At 47.2% G+C, this 19,690-nt stretch overlaps 1 protein-coding gene across 1 annotated transcript in view; it reads left to right on the top strand.

The window, feature by feature from the left end:
• Nucleotides 1-10,369: 10,369 nt before the first annotated feature.
• The window catches only part of LOC145393535 (uncharacterized), a 145,309-nt gene continuing 135,988 nt past the window's right edge, over nt 10,370-19,690 (top strand). The window contains exons 1-3 of the mRNA XM_080267686.1: nt 10,370-10,956; nt 11,173-15,992; nt 16,152-16,294. Coding sequence (XP_080123812.1) covers nt 10,370-10,956; nt 11,173-15,992; nt 16,152-16,294 — 5,550 coding nt within the window. The remainder of the gene's footprint in view (nt 10,957-11,172; nt 15,993-16,151; nt 16,295-19,690) is intronic.

Here is a 19,690-nt window from a genome sequence, read left to right as displayed (position 1 = left end):
GCACGCCTTAAGATTATGGTTACCTGGTATTCTTTTCAGGTCTTAATATTACACCCGTCAGTTTACAATGTCTTCACATTAATTTACAGTGTATAGCTGTCTCTTTCTAACAGTGGAATACTGGTGCTGAAAATATTTCAAAAAAAATTAATAAAATGGTCACGTTGACATGTTTATCAAACATTTATTTATTGCCACCAGCATCGCAGCTGTATTTACCAATTAGTTCCTCCATCGGCCGAGAGGTGGCAGGTGGCAGCTTGTTTTCTTAAGCGCTTCATTCAAATTGCCTCATGCTGGAAGAAATCCGTCCTGAGAGTCCCTTGGCTGCCACAAGGCAACTTCTTTCCATATCAACCAAAGAACCTAAACCTACACCACACACCTTTTCACCATGCCTTTTCACCAACAAAATGCTATCTACCAGTGCTCGAAAAAGCCCAGTGATTGAGGGAAGGTCAACACCTAAGTCTACTAGGTCAACACTTTCGACAGTGGCCACCCCCGGGGTAAGTATGTATGAAATCAAGCCAATATAATGTGACCATTTGCAGCGGATAGTAACAAGGTCTAGTGACATACAGTACTAAACTCACTAGACCAGAGGTCGGCAACCTGCGGCTCAGGAGCCACATGCGGCTCTTTTAGGACACTTGCGGCTCCAGCTTCATAAATATTAATCATTTATTCTTTCAGAACGCAGGCATCATATGACACATGCAAGGAAACATTTGATTTTTAATTCAACTTTGAAAAGATCTACAGTATAGGCATCAATCGTTATGATTTCTAGGAATGCAAGCCATATGTCTTTCCTAAGCTGAACTTATGCAGAGAGAGAGAGAGAGAGAGAGAACGGTTAGGCCCGAGGTTCAGTTCCTGTCAGTTCCCTGATTCCCCACTACAATTTTTTGTATTGAGGCTCCGAGAGTACTACATTTTTATGAAACTTTATAATAAATGGCTCTTCTAGCTTTAAGGGTTGCCGACCTCTGCACTAGACTTTGGGTAGTAGATACAAGAGCACTATTCAAATATTCAGGCTGCAGTATTCCCAACACAACACTTATTATATTTATATATATATATATATATATATATATATATATATATATATATATATATATAGATATATATATATATTTAGCTAGTTATGATAGGCTACACTGGAAATGAGCTATGCACGTGGGGTCCCGTCCCTGTTTCTCGATGTCAAATTTTGCTTTGCGTGTGTGTGTGGGTGTATGTGTAGGGAATCCCCAGCTGTAATCTAATTCTAATTTTTCTTGCAAACGAAATAAAAAAAATCGGTAATAAAGTAGGAATTTTCATAATGCCACATCAGAAATTGAAGTTAGGGTGACTAAAATTCATGTGAAAAGTTTTGGGCCAATATTACGACCTTAGTGACTTGTGTATTTTCAATGTGTGATAAATTAGGTTAAAAGGCAAGTTTTATTTTTTATGTGTGTGTGTGTTTAATGACAATATAATATGGGTTACATTTTTATTCACTTTCTGAAAAAATATTATACTTAAATAAGTATACCTCTCGTAACAATAATGCACACATTTGATTTTTTTTTTTTTTTTTTTTTTTTTACTCACGGTGAGTCCTCCTGCGTTGTCTGTATCCATGGGTCATTGTTGTAGGAGAGGGGGGTCAACCCCCCTCCCCCAAACCCTCCGCATTTCGTACACGGCTATCTACTGGTTCGCTGTCGGTGCCTTGTATTTGTCCTATTCTCCACAACACCACTGTTTGCTGCCACTATCTTGTTTTTTATCATCTGTGCCTGTCTCATTTCCTACCCTCATTCACCTTAACACCGCTACTACTATCTTATGTTTCACCATCTGTGCCATATATCTGCCCTACCCTTCTTCACTATGCCACTGTCTGCTACCACTGTTTTCTGTTTCCCCATCTGTCTTTTATCTGTCCTATCCTGCACAACACAACACGTCAGTCAACTACCACTTTATTGTTTCACCGTTTGTACAGTACAGGGACTAAGAAGTGACGGCAGAGTATCCAGAAGATTTCGGTCAGTGACAATGCACATACTTTTCCTTATATCTTTACAAGGTGAAACTTATCATGTAAATTTGTTACAGAAAACAATAAGTGCTAAAGAACCGGTATGTTTCAAAACTGTAGGAAACAGTGCGTTAATTACGATAATAGGAATTTTGTTCGAAACTAACTGAACATATTGCAGTGCAGTGTGACCGTAGCAATGAAACTCTGCCATCACTTCTTGAGGCGACTGTACCTTGTAGAATAGTGTCTAATCTTCCTTAATCGCGCTGTTTTAAACTACCTTTCCTTTTGTTTCACCATACATGCCTTGTATGTTCTTCCCTTCTTTATACCAGTGTCTACTACCATTATTTCCTTTTTGACTATGGGCGTCTGCCATCTCTTCTAACCTCATCCTAACTCCCATAATTTTGTCTTTATTCTTACTGCATCATTTCAGTATCTCCAACAAAACCGACTAGTAATGCAGAGTCCATTTTACACCTTCAGGCTGATATTAGGTATTCATAACGTTTTTAGCTATACATGAGCGATTTCAAGAATGTAAATTAAGCATACGAGTACAAAATCGGGAGCTATTTCACTCAAGCTTTCTTCGTGATGGCTTCTTAACTAAAATCTCTCTCTAACTTACTCTGCATTTCCTGTCTCCAAAACTGTCAGAGGTTCCACTTAATTTTCTGCAACTTATTTATTGTGTCTTACCTTTTCCTTAAACCTCTTCAGTCCAGGAATGTACGATGAGTTATTTTTATCACCTTCAGACGGTTTTTCTCAGCATAAAAATGTTCAGGAGACCTTTGGAACTGGAGGGGTAAATATATAAACTTTCATTCACATCTGCAATACACGTCATTCCTAAGATGAATAAAAACGTGCTGGGGTAACGGAATGAACTGTCTTGATACTGAATGGGTTTAATATCCTCTCTCTCTCTCTCTCTCTCTCTCTCTCTCTCTCTCTCTCTCTCTCTCTCTCCAAGGGAACCTAAGGGAATGGTGCTTTCACTGTATTGTTTAGTGCTAATCTGCATCACATTTCTGTTTTCTCTCTCTCTCTCTCTCTCTCTCTCTCTCTCTCTCTCTCTCTCTCTCTCTCTCTCTCTCTCTCGCTATACACACATGTAGAGGTGTATGGTATGCAGGAGGACTACTGGGCCTTGGGAGCAGGCTGTGAAGCCTTTGACCAGAGTCGGACACATAAAATATATATACAGTATAGGCTATATATATAAACTTCGGGTGGTTATTTTTGGACTGTTTGAACTAAAAAAAAAAAAAAAAAACTATTAAGATATCCAATTCTCAGCCGTTAATTCGGGGACGTTATTCTTGAGTTAATATTTGAGTTTTTAAAAGGCTGTATTAACATGGGTCCAGTTCTCAACGGTTAACTGCAGAAGGTTAATAACAGGGTTAATTTTCGAGGTTTTAGGAGGCTGTATTAACACTGGGTCCAATTCTCAGCGGTTATTTTCGGGAGCTTTTTCTAAAGCTAATGTTAAAGAAGAAAGATGACAAAAAAGTACTAGTAGCAGAAGGAAGGACGCAAGAAAGAAAGAAACAAAGGTGGAACGAAGAAAAAAAATAAAAATGGTATACCAACATGGGTCCAGTTCTCAACGGCAAGGAGCTGCAATTACTGATGACTCAATAGGTGGATTAAGAGGGAGAGAGGATGTACCACCGAAACGGTTGAGACGGACCGACGTTATGACAAAAGTTCGATTATCATTATTGTTGTTATTATTATTATTATTATTATTATTATTATTATTACCATTGTTATAATTATTATTCCACTGCATCTGCATTCATCCTTAGCATATCATATAAGGGAGAATCATCTGTGGTCAGAGTAACATAACAAGCCTCCCTCACCTTAGGAATATCCGGCCTAAAAAAATAAAAATACTAGGCAAATTTTTGTATCCGACTGTATCTTGAAATCATCCTAGCCCCGAGTCAACATAGGTCAGTTCATTAATTGGCTAATCAAGGTGTGCATAATTACCTCACCTGGCCGCCTCATTAACAACCTCTACCTGTTTAGACTTCCATGTTTTCCATTTATTTCATCATATTGTATGGTCACATCTCTCTCTTTCCTCCCCCTCCCTCCCTCCCTTTCTCTCTCTCTCTCTCTCTCTCTCTGGCTACCTGTATACTGGAAAGACCATATTCTAGGTAGCACTGAAGGTTTCGTGGCATCTCTTCTTAAGCTATTTATTTTGCATATTATACCTGAACACTCCCTTGCATCCTAATTATATCGTTCTAATATCGGTATAGTTTGTACCAGTGTCATACAGAAGGCTGCTGGGGTGTAAGGTGAAAAAGTCGCTAAGAAAGAGGTGTTGGGAACTATGACACTTAAAGGCTGCATTCTTCGTGGCTTTGAATATTTAGTAAAAATTTTCTTAAGTGATTTATCTATTATTAACTTAAGTATCCCTTTAATGCAACCTGTGTCGATATGAAAGCCGTGAGAGACTGACGCGGAGAGTGTATGTGAGTGAGGTGGAGGGGGGGAAAGGGAGGGGGAGGCCAGGGATGAGATGGAGGCATGGAGTGGAGAGGTATATGAGAGAGGGGGGTGTGAGCTGGGACTATGGGAGTGAAATGGCCGGTGACAGGGCGACATGGAGGCGATTTGTTTGTGGCCACCCCTTATGGGATTAAGATGTTTGACAATAAATGGATAGATAGATAGACAAATAACACACAAGAGAAAGTTAAGGTGTAATAAGTGAAATAAATAACTGAGGAAGAGATATTACGATGTGTCTATGTCTGTATGTCTGTAATCTGAGTCTGTGGCCGCACCGATAATAACAGCTCGGTGTGACGGCTGGTATGGTGGTGTTCCCGTGGTCGTCAGGCAGGACCCCCGTCACCACCGCGTCACCACCACCACCACCGACTGATGACATGACGTAACCCCCCCTCCCGTGCTCCCCCCTCTCCCCCGATGCCTCCTGTGTCCTCCATATCCTTCTGAGTCATCCCGCTAAGGTAAGGATTTTTTTTATTTTTTTAATCCTGTAACGTGTAAAAGGACTACAGTACCTGAATTCATTTATAGGAACACACACACACACACACACACACACACACACACACACACACACACACAGAATGTTTGTATGCCTTACAGAGAGGTTAAGTGTGTGGGGGGGGGAGGGGTAAGGAAAAGGACATCTTTCTTGACATTCACTACATCAACACAACTTTCTCCTCACCACCACAAGCACATAGATCTCCAGCCTCTCTCGCCTTGTATGGCCAGCACCGTGTTTGTACGCTGGTCAGGGGGCGGGCACAGGCAGCTTGGGGAAGGGTAATGACATGGCGGATTTTGTACAACACGGGACGAGGAAATGGGTAAAGTGGCAACCGAGGACAAGGAAGGGTTGACTTAGCTGGCCCCGGTTTGCGGTGTGCCCACATACTTGCGTCACATTTCACTCACCTTTATTTTCGATCACTGTTGTACTCTTTTTCACTGCGGCCTGGTCATGAGCTAACATTTCTCTATCTTGAACCCTCATCTGGAAGAAAGTAACACTAGAACTAATCTCTGGTCACGAAGAAGTGCTGTGGAGATAATGTAGTGCAGTAGTATCTTCTAATTCTGTCATCGAGCTAGGGGAAATAAACTGCAAAATGACAAAAAATCTGTCAAGTTAAGGTGAAAGGCCTGTAGTGTCATTCCCGCTATGACCTTTCCATATAATTAAAATAAGAATGCTACTACGACCAGAGTAAGGTGATATTTACAGCTTCTCCATCAACATTTAAATACATGCAACCGAGCGCCGAAACCTCCTAATCTATAACGTCCTAAGCTTTTATTTCATCAGTAAATGCCAAGGTAAACAATCTGCTAATTTCTTCAGCATAACTAGATTAGCTAACAAAGTCGTGATATATCTTGGCGGTACTCCTTTTCCAGAATCCTTCGACACCGGGCTCAATGAAAGCTTACTAAACACCGCCGGCGATTCAAAATGACGCATATTTATATTTACGTTACCGAGAACTGAACAAAAATTTAAAGTTCTTAAGTTTAACGCGAAAGCAAACTGTTACGCCTATGCTGATTAGTTGGCTTGCATGTCATTTAAATCGAGAAATATTAATGTTTCAGAACAAGGATCCTCGCTGTAACATCCTTAACATCTTGGCGGGAGACGGTGATCGTAGCTTAGTATAAAACGAAAATTTTAAAGTTTCCCTGTTCAGTGGGTAATTTTCGCGTGCTGTTGAATTTTCAGTTACAAAGTCTCACCATTTGTGGCGATGTTTGGCCGCCGCTCCCAAACACACAGGTAGACGAACGCAGACGAAAATAAGTGCCAAAAGCGTGACACCTGCCGCAACGTTGGCAACCCCCTTCTTCGCTCCTCAAGTCGAGACAGAGTTACCCTATCTGAGCACACAGGCAGTCAGTCTGTATCCCGTTGGTCTTGATAGCCGGGGATGCTGGGATAGTGCCGCCGTGAAGAACTCCTGTGCGTATCCTAACTTCGTGATCTTTCGGTGCAGTGTCTAGTCGTGGAGGGAAGAGTGTGGGGTGAGCGAGGAGGCGTGGGCGGGTGGAAAGCGTGTGTGTGTTGTGTGTGTGCAGTGTGCGTAAATTCACGAGTGGATCAGGAGGCATTATCTAGCGGGGTTGGTACGGTGAAGGGGTGTGCGGCAGTGATGAAATGTGAGTGTCCGTGTGTGTGTATGTGCATTCGAGTCAGCCGCCATCTAGACATGCTCCAATTGACTAGGGGTAAAGGTTAAGGTAGCGAGTTTGTAGACATAACCGCCCTTTGTGTCCTGGAGCGCTGTGGTGGTGCTAGTGGCGGTGCTGTGCCGTTCAACTCACCCAGTCTCATTGCCAACAAAAATTAAATTGAAAATAGAAACGAGTAACGCGAGCGGTAAGAAAATCACATGAACCGCGGTGACGTATGGGGCTAAGGAATTGAGTGAATGTGGGTTACGACAGACGAGTGGAATTGAAATGTGGTAGTTGGCGATTTGTAATAATTTTCTTTTCGATGATAGTTGCAGCATGAATTATACAACAAATACTACATCTAAAAACAGTTAATGTTATGTGAAGTGAAAGGTCTTGGTGTTAAATTAGCGTTCTACATTATGCAAGTACAGGAACGGCACATGACAGTAATAGTACACACAAGTAACCACGTATGCAAGAAACAGTACATTTAAAACACACAGGTAATGCTATGTGAAGTGTCTGATAATTATATGAAAATAGCATTGTATATTGTGCAAGTAACGGTACACGCAAGTAACAGTAAATGCAAGTAACAATACACACAAGTAACAGTACATGTAAGTAACGGTACGTGCAAGTAACCGTATTAGAGTAACAGTAGAAGTAAAGCGCATCACCAGTCGACGCTAAGTGAAGTGAGCGGAAATGACATGACAATTAACCTTCCTTAAAGCAACTTATATCTCATTTCCGTGGAAGGTAAGATGAGTGCTATTCTTAGTGATGACAGCGGGACGCCCTTCACTCAAACGCAGGGGCAAGTAGTGATCCTGGCGCCAACGCTCACTCAAACGCATTCTCGAACAGTCAGGACGCCCCATAACACCTCTTCCCTTCCGATTTATTACTTCTAGTACCCCCGCTAAATTACTTCGTATGTTATTTATACAAGCTGTGTCTGTAAAAACAAAAGTATAATATATTAAACGAGGGAATAAATCGCCAAGGAAGAGGTGTTACTAGAATACGGATGACTTCGTGCTTGGCCTACACCAGACTCGTGAGTTTCCCCCCACCCCTTCCGCTGCACCACACCTACTGCAGGTGTCTGTGGTGGTGTGGTGTTTGTGGTACTAAGTTGGCGTGAAACTGACATGATATACGATAAGTATGTGGACAGTGGATGATGTGGTACCAAGACTATAAAAATGGGGAGGGGGTTGATGTACGTTACCAAAATAGCGTGAAAAATGATGCTGTATGGTACAAAATAGCATGAAAAGAGGTTGTTGTGGTAGGGTACAAAATAGCGTGGAAAAAGTTAATACGGTACGGACTAGCCGAAAAAATATATAATGTGCCAATCCTGCGTGCAAAAGGCTAATGTGGAACTAAACAAGGGTGATGAGGTACCAAAACACCGTGACGAAACGATGACATGATGCCAAAAAGGTAGAAAAAATAACTACGTGAAAAAAAAAAGAAAAAAGCGTGAAATGGTGCCAAAGCGACGTGAATAGAGGGTGATGAGGCGTGGATGGGACGTGGATTTAGATGGGACCGAAATCTGTGGGAGTATTTTGAGAACGGATTATTTTGGTGGATTAAGTGGTAAGAGGTGATGTGAGGGCGTGTGGAGATGCCAAAAATACGTGGCTATGAAGAGAGGTGATGTGATGTTTTGTTGACGGTGTATGGAGTGCCAAAATCCGTGAGAAAAGGATTAAGTCTTGGAAAAAGCTTGAACTTAAGCTGGATTCGAAGACTAGAGTGATTAAGAGCTGTGGGAATAGGTTTTGTGTGTGTGTGTGTTTGTGTGTGTGTGTGTGTGTATGTGCAGGGGGAAGTGGTGAGGTACTGACGCAAGGGTTGACACGCGAGATGTTTGTCGTGGGTCTGACAGGCCCTCCCCTCTCCGCCCACCTCACTCACTTCACACTCTCTCACTTTCTTCGCCTCGCCTTAAGCAGCGGTGTTGTGGAACCTGTGCACTGATTATGGAATGACTTAACTGTGAAATTAACAGTGTATTGGAGATGTGCAGTGAATTTCTAGCCAGTGGTGTATTGGGGATGTGCTGTTATTTCGTCCATCTCACTTCACACTCCCTCACTTTCTTCACCTCGCCTTAAGCGGTGGTGTTGTGGGACCTGAACACGGAGTATGAAGTGAATTAGCAGTGAAATTATCAGTGTACTGGAGATGTGCAGTGAATTATTGGGGATTTGCAGTGGTATTTAGTTCACACATACTCTCCATTTCTTCGCCTTTCCTCAGCAGTTAGCAGTGCTCTCGGGAAAACGTATATAATGATTTTAAAGTCAGTTGCAGGTGAGATTTTCTGTGTTCTGGAGAAGTGAAACGAATTATTGGGCAACTGGAGTGCTGTAGTTCTTTCAGTTATGTACTCTACGTTCTCCTACTTTCATAGCCTCGCCTTAAGAAGTTGTGTTGTGGAACCTGTGTACTGATTATTAAGTGAAGCTCTGGCGTAGTATCGTATTCTAGTGTTAATCTCTTCTTACAGCATTGCATTCATGATGGAGAGATGGCAATGTTAGGCTAAGGTAAAGTGTAAACATTGCTGAGAAATACCTATAATACACAGTCAAGATGAAGAGACAGCAATTTTAAGAAAGTTGGACAGAGTATTGAAAGTTGAGTTTAATATCAATGAGAAATAAGGTATACATTCAAGACAGTGAGAGAATTTTAGGCAAAGGTAAAGTTGACGGAAGATACTGGTGTCTTATATCAGTGAAATACTGTATATAATTACGCGATGTGAAGTGACTGTTACTAGTGACTTTGGTGTTTAACGTCAGTGAGAGGTAATACACTATTATTCAAGACGGGGAGAGAATTTTAGGGCCAATTAAAGTGAATCAAATATAGTAATGTTTAATAACAGTGAGAAGTAATACTGCATACATTCAAGACGGAGAAAGAATATTAGGACGGAAAGAGGAAAAAAAAAAAAAGAGAGAATTTTAAGATACAGAGTTTTAGGATAAGTTAAAGTGAACAGAGTGTATTTGTGATTCATACCACTGGGAGGCAATAGGTAATATATGAGCAGTCAGAGTGTAGTGAGTGTTGCCAGTGGTTTTGGATGAGCTGGCGTGTAATGTGAGGTGTGAGCGGCCATGTAGCGGCGTCCTCATCACCAGTTAAGTGCCGGGTCACCAAGCAGCCTCGACCTCTGACCTCGTGACCTCCATATGAGAGAGAGGACAGATGTGAGGTGGAGGGCAGGAGGAGCGGGCTAGACCATCTCCCTCCCCAGCCCAACCCAGCCCTCTCCAGCCCTCCCCGGCATAGCCCAGCGCGTGTGAGGTGGAGGGCAGGAGAAGAGGGCTAGAAACTCCCTCTCAAGCCCAACCATATCTTCTCCAGCCCTCCCCGCACAGCCCAGCCCAGTTCAGCCCTCTCCAACCTTTGTGAGGTGGAGGAGAGGAGGAGTGGGCTAAATCATCTACCGCCAAAGCCCAGCCCAAGCCCAGCCCAGGCCACCGTCACTGTGAAAATGGGCAGTGGCGGTGCTGGTGGGGACGAAGGAGGCACTGGAGAGAGTTTCACCCCTCGGCAGTGATGGATCAGCGACAGCCACCAGGAACCTCGGCCTTGTACACTAAAAAAGGTTCAAGTTTGCCAGGGTACTATCGCGTGGGGCCAGTGCGCTACGGTGTTCGCCTGGCGGCCCACACTCCAACGCCCTCGCCCTCCAGAAGATGCTCCGAGGGGGACGTGGGCAAGAGGGGAGGGGAAACGAGGGAAGAGAAGAGGGACGATGGTGGAATGAAGGACAATGGTGGACTAAGGAAGGAAAATGGTGGAGTTGGGAAGGATGTGAGTGGAATAAACAAGCAGGGGAGGATAAACAGTGTAGCAGGGAAGGACAATGGTGGAGCAAAGGACACTGCTGGGGTGGTTGGTGGAGTAGGCAACCAGGGGAAGGACAGTGGTGGAGTGACCAACCACAGGCATCCACTTACTGACATCGGGCGCGAGGCACCAAAGACACACCTAACCCCGAGTGATCCAGGTAACTCTCGAGGTGGAAGGACGTCCCCTCTTTACCTGAAGGAGGCCCACTCACTCCTCAACAACAAGTGGACGCCCCTCACTGTGCCCACTCCCATACACACCCCACTCAAGCCTCCCACCTCCCCACGTCCCACATCCCCACTCCCCCCACCTTCCTCGTCCCTCTTGCCCTCTTCCACACACTCACTCCCGCCCCCCACTTCCCTTACGGTGCCCTCTTCCATTCCACCGCCGCCTCCCCCCACCTCCCCCTTCCTGCCATCCCCCACCCATCTCCCACCACCCCCTACGTCCCCCCTCCTGCCCTCCCCTACCCCACTCCTCCCTCCCCCTGCATCCCCACGTCTCTCTGTACTTAGGAGGAGTTTTAATTCCTCCCCGAAGCCTTGGGTGCCTCTTCAGCCATCATCCTCAGGTCCTCCCCCTCCCCTGGACAACCACTGCAATGAATATTACCAGGACAAGAGTGGCCTGGGTAATGACAAAAGTGGTTTAAGTGGTAAAGGTGGCTTGCCTAGTGAAAAAAGTGCGTTGGACACTGACAACAAAAGTGGCATATGCAGTGACAACAGAAGTGGCCTAGGCGACGACAGTAGTGGCTTAGGCAGTCACAAGAGCAACAAAAGTGGCTTAAGCTTGAAGTGGCCGGTAGCAGCAACAGATGGCGCGAGCGTTAACCACTCCACCACCTCGGAGCTTCAACCCGCTGGGCTAAAATTATCTTCCCACCACCACCCACCTGAGGGAGGAAGGGTGAAGGCGCCCCCCTCCACGTCGTCCCCCCTCCCAAGCGCCCGTGACGTGGTGAGGTTCAGGAGCGAGGCCACCATCCTTGTGACGCAGGTCGGCGGTCAGAGCAGTAACAGTGGCGGTCAGAGCAGTGACAGTTGCAATCAGAACAGTAACAGTAACGGTAATAATGTTGGACTGGGCGGTAACAGCGGCAGTCAGGGGGGTAACAGTGGCAGTCAGAGGGGTAATAATGACGGCAATACTGGCGGTCAGAGCGGTAACAGTGGCGGAGAAGGGCAGCGGTCACCACTGTGGAGGCGGCGCGGTGTGGCCACCCTCACACTGGCCAAGGGCGCCGGGGAGGGCCAGAGTGGGGGTGCTGAAGGCCACGGTGCTATTACTACTGCTGCTGCTGCCGCTACTACAGCTACTTCTGCTGGTACTACTGGTGGAGACGGTGCCGTACTGGATGAGGTACGTGCGGGCGTGCTGGCTCCCCCCACCTCTAAATATACGTGGTGTGGTGGGGCCCCCAGCCGTTCCCCCCACCACGCCACTATGTTTAGCCACCCGGGCACGGCGCGCCCCGCCATCCCGGAGCAGCCCACCAGTGCGCACCTCGCCAGTGAGCAGCACAGTGCCCGCCCGACACCCACGCCCAGTCACGCCCATGGCAGTGCAGTGCCGTGCGCAGTGCAGCCCGCCGGAGCTGAGGGTAGTGTAGCCTCGGGGGGCAGCGGTCATGGGGACCGTGTGGCCCCCCCGGCGACAGTGACCCCCCACACACACCCACACCCATACCCATCCGCCGCCACCACCACCACCACCACCACCCACTCCACACCGCTAGTCCGCAGGCCCGTCAGGCCCAGACCAGAAATACCTGACCATTTGTACCGCCGTTGGGCTGCCCTCCTCCCTGCCGATGCTGTCCTGAACCACCTCAACAGACAAAAGGCTCGCAGCGAGGTGGGTGGGGAAGCCCCAGCGGGCACAGCCCCTCCAGATGAGGGACCCCGGCCGGTGACAGCTCCTACCCTGGTCCCTGGGGCTGCGGGGCCACATAGGCTCCCTCAGGGGGCACAACTTGACACACATTTAAAATCTGCCCAGTCCCGGCTGGGCATTACCACCGGCGGACTGGGTGGTGGAAGAAAAGAGGGGGGGCGTGGGCCCCCTCCGGCACGCCCTCCTAGATCCCGACATCATCTTGAAGAACTACGGAAATGCACCGAAAGACTAAAGTCGCCCTCACCCGACAAGAAGCTGCGAGCAGACTCTGCCCCTCCACCGGACATAGCGGCCATGGCAGACGGTGGTGTTGAGGGCGAGGGTGAGGGCGGGGCGGGGTGGGGGGAGGGTAAACGACACAGCAAGGAAGGTGGACCAGCAGGCAACCACCACCCTGCACTAGGCAAGAGCCCCTCCCTACCGCCCCACCTCCCGTCCGCCAAGGGGGTGGACTTGGAGGGGGAGGTCACCAGGCTGTCACCAACGCCCATCCTCAAGAACCCCGTTGAGGTGGAGCGTCAGTCCCTCCGGCGTGAGGACGAGGACTTTTTCAACGAGGGCGTCCCCATGAGACTTCCCCCTCGACCACGTCCCGAGGCTCGAGTGGTTATCCCTCCGAGGGTGATCCCCTTCAGGTCGGCGTCGGTGTCTCAAGTGGACATCACCTCCGACGGGGCACTCCTCTCCCGCAGCACAAAATCCCCCACCGCCATACGCCTCTACCCTCTGTGCAAAGACTACTGGAGCGCCAACACCCTGCCCAAGCGAAAGCCGGCAGTAGTGACGAAGGAGGGAGGCGCCCCTGTCGGAGGACCTGCCCACCATCATCCCCATCATCATCATCATCACCATCACCCGCCCCTCACCACGGCAGCCTCCATCACCGACATGACCAACGTCGGGGCCAAGTCCGAACACCCACACCCGGACAAACTGGAAAATAAGTCTAAGTCTGAGAGTGAGTTATCAGTGAAGGGCTTGAAAGTGGAGGGTGGGGATCTATCTGAGCTTCGCGATAGCTTGCTGGGTATGAAAGAGGTCAGTAGCGTGTCTGAGGAAATTAATAACACGACTGCAAAGGAAGGGATGGGTTGTGAAGGGAATGAGGGGAGGGAGAATGATGTGGTGATAAAAGGTGATAACGATAAAAAGGAAGCGAGTGATGATAAGACAGGTGTGCTCAAGAGTGAAAAGAGAGAAAATGGTAACAGGAAAAAAGATGGAAAAGATAAAGATGGCAATAAGTCGAATCGAGTCAGTTTTTCCGACGAAGTGAAGAATATCAGTGTGGATTCCGAGGGTAACGCGTGCTTAGAGGTGAGTGATTTGTCCGGTGGGTCAGGGTGTGAAGTGGACAGCGTTCCGGGTGAGCGTTTAGCACCTGATGATGTGGAGGGGGGGAGTGGTGGGGATACAAGGGGAGGGTTGATTGAGAGTGAACCGCTTAAAGAGCCACATAAGGAACCACATAAAGTTTTGTTTACGCTAGGTGAGGACGAGGCACCGGACACGGGGCCAGAATTCGGATCCACGCCAGCCCCTCAGCCCTCTACTGCCCCTTCTGCTGGCCCCGAGGACGTAGGAAGGGGGGCGGCATCCCTCCCCGCCCCCCAAACCCTACCTGAAGCAAGCGGGGACACGCATACTAAGAATTTATTTAAGGCTGAAGCGAACCTCTCCTCCTCCGCCGTAGACGATCATAATACTCCTGGGGGACTGGCTCCTCCCGAACAGACACCCATTTCACGTGAAGGTGCTGGTGGCGATGCTTCTCCCTGCCAGGCTGCAGGAGAAGGAGTTGTGGGTGACACAAGGGCTGCACAACGAACTCAAGAACCCTTGCAACAACAGACTCACGAATCATTGCAACAACAAAACACCTTCCTTCAATATTGCAAAGTGAGGACGGCAATGGAGGGAGAGAGTGGCGTGTCCGAGTCCCGTCAGGTGGAATGCCAGGTGGTGCAGAAGGAGGCGCGGCTGTCACAGTGCCTGGTCATTAAATCAGGGTCCTGGGAGGGTGACCAGCACAGCCCTGGGGGAGGCGAGGGTGTGGCCACATCGGAGTGTCGCGTAGTACAGTCTCGGCCACGCCTCCTTCGGGAAGATTCTGATGGCGACAGCCGGGAGAGGGAGGCAACTCGTGCTTACCTGTCTCAGATGACCGGCGATGGTGGAATGTTCGAGGGAGAATGCAAAAGTCCTGAACGAGACTCTTCTGATTCCTCGTCCCAAGACAGCATTGGTCCAGGGCAGGATGCGTCAGCCCTCCAGGATGCATCAGTTAGAACAGGATCACGCCGTCGCAGAAAACTGACTGATGAGGATAAACGCTCCCTTACCTTCCCACCTCCGAGGAACAGCTCTCAGAGTGACACTTTTGGCTACCCTTCCCTGACGAATAGCGAAGTGAGGAATATTGTTGCCCCAGAAACATGCGAGAAAGATGTGAAGGTCGAGGAACAGAACAGCTCCTTTTCCCTAACCGAGAGTCTCCTGAGTGACAGCAGCAGTATTCCACCTGAGGCTCGCCAGCTGCTGCATCTCAACGACTCCCGCTCCATGGACCGAGCTGAGAGGAAGAAGAAGCACCACAGTGACCCAAGCTGTGAGAGGCGGGGCAGCAGTGACGCTTTATTTTACCTGAGTGACCAGATTCTGGGGTCGAGTCACCGGCATTCTGGTGCGGGGAAGGGTGTGGTGTCCCAGGCATCCACGGACTCCGAAGGTCGTGACGATCGGGGGGATCAGCCGGCCCTGAGCCCCCCCAGAGTGAGCACGCCTCAGGTGCTGCTCAGCGGACACGACAGTGATGGCTCCGATTACCGCTCCTATCGAACTCATGCTAGGAACGCCTCCCCCACCCACTACCTCCCTGATAGTGACTCTGGGGAGCGAAGTGCCCCGCGCAGCCCCCATGTCCCTCGACGTTATCCAGGCCGTCCCCTTAGAGGCCCATACGGTGAAATGCTAGAGGCAGAAATGAGCAAATCTAAGTCAAGTTCTTCCTTCCTGACGGAGGATTCATACCTGCGGGTGCGGGACGCCAAGAGCTGCTCGCCACGGCCGCCCTCCCCCGCCTCGCCTGTTGTAGTGGCAGAACGGCCGCCCCTCATCATCCCCACATGCCGTTCCCTGGACGACTCCGTGATCACCATTAACTACTCGAGTGGTGATCGGCCGATGCGACGCAAGGTGAGCGAGGAGCCGGAGCTGGGGGGCACCTCATCGCCTGTGGGGCCCTGGGAGAGCGATGGGGAGGGCACACTCTCCCCTCTCCCCCTCGCACCCGTCCACCACCGCACCGTATCCTCCCCCTCGAAGCTCTTCTGTGAGGGTGGCTTTACCTCGGAGGATGAGCAAGAACTGGTGGATTATTATTCTGCTGCGGCAAGACTTCTGGCTCAGCAGAGCAACCAGAAGCGTCAGCAGCAGCAACAACAACAACAAGAGAAGGAAAAAGAACAGAAACAGCGAGAAGATGAAAGGGCTCAACAGGAAAAGGAGCAACAACAAAAACAACTACTACAACAACAGCAGCAACAACAACAACAATTACAAAAGCAGCAGCAACAACAACTAGAACAACAGCAGCAACAACAGCAGCAACAGCAACAGCAACAGCAGGTACAAGCAGGAGGGCAGCAGCAGGAGGGTGGAGAAGGCCGTCACTCCTTCCTAGATCACCGTCACGCAGAACACCGTCACTCACACAAGCGACATAGGGTACGTAACACAGACACGTCACTTGTTATTCTTTATATTTCGCAGTATATCGCAATTTTACCTCAAGAACTTTTGCTGTGTTATAGTTCTTCGCTTCTTGTTTCATAATTCATCACTCTGTCTCACAATTCATCACAGTTTGCCTCATAAACTCTGTCTCACGTTTCATCACAAACGCCTAATGAATACATCTTGCTTCACTCTACCACACCCTGCCGCACTTTTCACACTACCTTATCGTAACACCCTGCCTCACTCATCACACCCTACCTCACTCATCACACCCTGCCTCACTCTTCATCACACCTTGCCTCACCCTTCATCACACCCTACCTCACTCATCACACCCTCCCTCATTCATCACATTCCAGTACCTAATAAGTTACCGGTAATTCTCATCACCCATCCTCACACTACCACACACTTCCTCTTGCTTCATCACACACCATCACACAACCCTTCCCCCAATTCCAATATCTTAAAGTGACTGGTACTTAAGAACAACAAGATCTTTCAAGCTCTCCCCTAGCACATGCATTTCCTTTCAGTTTTCTGCTATTCCCACAATTTAATCACCTTAAAAGTAACACTGTAGCTCTGAATTTACCTCTACGATGTCTACGTAAAATTGTTATATGTAAATCCGTCTTTCTTATATTTTCCTGCAATGGGTTGGTTGTTAATTAATAGAAATGAGATTATGAAGGGTTGCAAAGTGAGTGAATGACTGTGTTTCATCTAACCATAATTTTCCTACGTCTGTTTCTGTTTTCGTAATTCTGGTTCGAAGTCTTACTCACCTCGTTTAGCCAGTTCGTGAGAATAAGGTGGTGGTGGTGGTGGTGGTGGTGATGGAGATGGTGGTGATGATGATGTTGATGGTGGTGATGGTGATGATAAATAATGATGCTGATGATGGTGGTAATAGTTGTGGTGGGTTCACAGTCTATCCTAAGGTAAATAAAATCGTCCAAAGATAGTACTGATAAATAAATAAATAAATAAGCAAAATTACGCCATCAGACTGGAGGGGTTAACTCTATCGATACTAAACAGAGAATCATCATTTTTTTTTTTTTTTCGTCCGCCATATCCATTCATTTTTCCAGGTTGTAGTCTTTATTTATACCCCTTATCTGTCTTCGTCTTTTTTCTTCATTAAATATAGGCAAAAGGTATAATATTACAGACATTAACAGTAGAGACGCAAGATGAGGAATTATAAATGCGTATTTGTGAATGATTTTTTGTATTATGTAAGGTGTTTTTAATGGTTAACTAGACTAAGGTTTCATTGTGGAGTTTGTTTTGTTAGAGAGAGAGAGAGAGAGAGAGAGAGAGAGAGGCCTTGTGGGAGTTAAAGAAAAAAAAAAGAAAGATGGCAGGATTGTCCCTGATTGTTCACCCTTTCTTTATTTCTCATTCCTCTTGTAGGCCTATCTTAATGTTCTTTCTCTCTCTCTCTCTCTCTCTCCTTTCCACATTTTCTCCTTTCCTTCTCTTCTTTAATTCTCTCTTCTCCTCTCCTGATTTCTTTTCTCCTTTCCTCTCCCTTCCTTTCCCTTCCCCTCTTCATTCTCCTCTTTCCTCTCATTTCCCCTCTTCCTATTTCTTTCTCTACCCCTATTCTCTTCTTTCCTCTTCTCAGTGCTCTCTCTCTCTCTCTCTCTCTCTCTCTCTCTCTCTCCTCCCGCCATCAACATAGCTGGTTAATGGGGTACTGTTAGAGAGGTATGACTGGATCGTGAGAGAGAGAGAGAGAGAGAGAGAGAGAGAAAAAAAAAAATAAACAAACGCCTCGCAATAAAGATAAAGCCGATCGAAGAAATGATGGAAATGTAACCAGATAGGGATAAGGAGAACGGTAATGGGAAAAATTGTTTGTTTTTATTTTCTTTTGTCTCTCCTCTGCTTTTTATTCATCCGTTTTCTTTAGTTCTGTTTTCTGTTTACGTTTGCTTTCTTTTCCTCCTCTGTTCTCCTTTCTTTTTCTCTTCCCCATTCTCACTTTTCGTCTCATCCCTTCCATTCTTCTCTCTCTCTCTCTCTCGTTTCTTTCCTTCATCTCTCATCTTATTCTTTTCCTCCCCCATTCCCTTCTCTTCCATTCGTTACTCATTTGTTTTCTCTCTTCCCTCTCATTCCCTTCCCCTCCCCTCCTCCTCTCTTCTCCTTCCCTCCCTTTCCCTTCGCCGTAGGAAGAAAGGAAAGACCTGTAGGAAAAGAGGCCTCACACTTGTTATCCTTCCTCCTCCTCCTCCTCCTCCTCCTCCTCCTCTGCCCCATAGTTTTGCCTCTCACTTTCACGACCAGGTTAATTAGGCAGAGGGTAAGGACCTTCTTTCCCTTTGCTTTCCACGCTCCCCCTTTCTCCCCTTTTTTCCCTGGCTTCCCCTGTTTTCCTTCGCCATTTCCTCGTATATATATATAGACAGATATAGATACAGAGAGAGAGAGAGATCATTCTGACATTACCATTCACTGCAAAAAATAACGCACAGAAGGATATTAACCAGCCATTTCCAAAAATAAATCGCTAAAGAGATAATGCTACCTTAGGGAGACACCTACCCAGGGGCATACCTAGAGATCTGGGGGCCCGGGCGGCTAGGTTCTTTGCGGGGCCCCCCCTCCAGGAAGGGGGCCCCCCGCAAAGAACCTAAACCCCCTCATTCTCAGAACTTATTTAATATCAAAGCCGGGATTGTCGGGATGATAAATATATATATATATATATATATATATATATATATATATATATATATATATATATATATATTAATAAAAAAGCTTATAAATTTTAAAGGCTTTTTGGGCACCCCCCCTCAATTGGGGGCCCGGGGGGCAGTGTCAAACAGCTCCCCCCTCTCCCCCCCTCAGGTACGCCACTGCACCTACCCCTAGGAGGATAGGCTACGGGGTTTGGGATCTTATTTCTGTTGGTTAAGGAAGCTCTTAAACACCTTCTCCTAAGCGATTTATTTCATATATTGCTCCTTAGTCTCCTCCTCTGTGTTATATAGATCTCTCCAGTATCATCGCACACTGCATAAATAACGTACAAAAGGATATTACCCAGCCATATCCAAAAATAAATCGCTAAGGAAGAAGTGTTAGGGAAAGAATAGGGACCGATCGTCTCGGTGCTGTTACTGGGAGGAGAGGGGGGGGGGAACATGAATGAACGGAGGTGTTTGATATGAGCTGAAATGACCAAGTGTAGCTAGACCTCCGCTTCACACACACACACACACACACACACACACACACACACACACATACTGTCCCAGGTTCATGTGTGGTCAGCTGTACATTTAGCCTGCATCCCATATCACAAAATGCAGTCAGCAGCTATATATCAAACAATACTCTTTTTACCAAGCCTAAAATTGCCAT

This window comes from Coenobita brevimanus, chromosome 24, assembly GCF_032717465.1.
Source record: "Coenobita brevimanus isolate Jiangsu-jjx chromosome 24, ASM3271746v2, whole genome shotgun sequence".
Classification (NCBI taxonomy): domain Eukaryota; kingdom Metazoa; phylum Arthropoda; class Malacostraca; order Decapoda; family Coenobitidae; genus Coenobita; species Coenobita brevimanus.
This window is presented reverse-complemented; position numbering and strand designations above follow the sequence as displayed.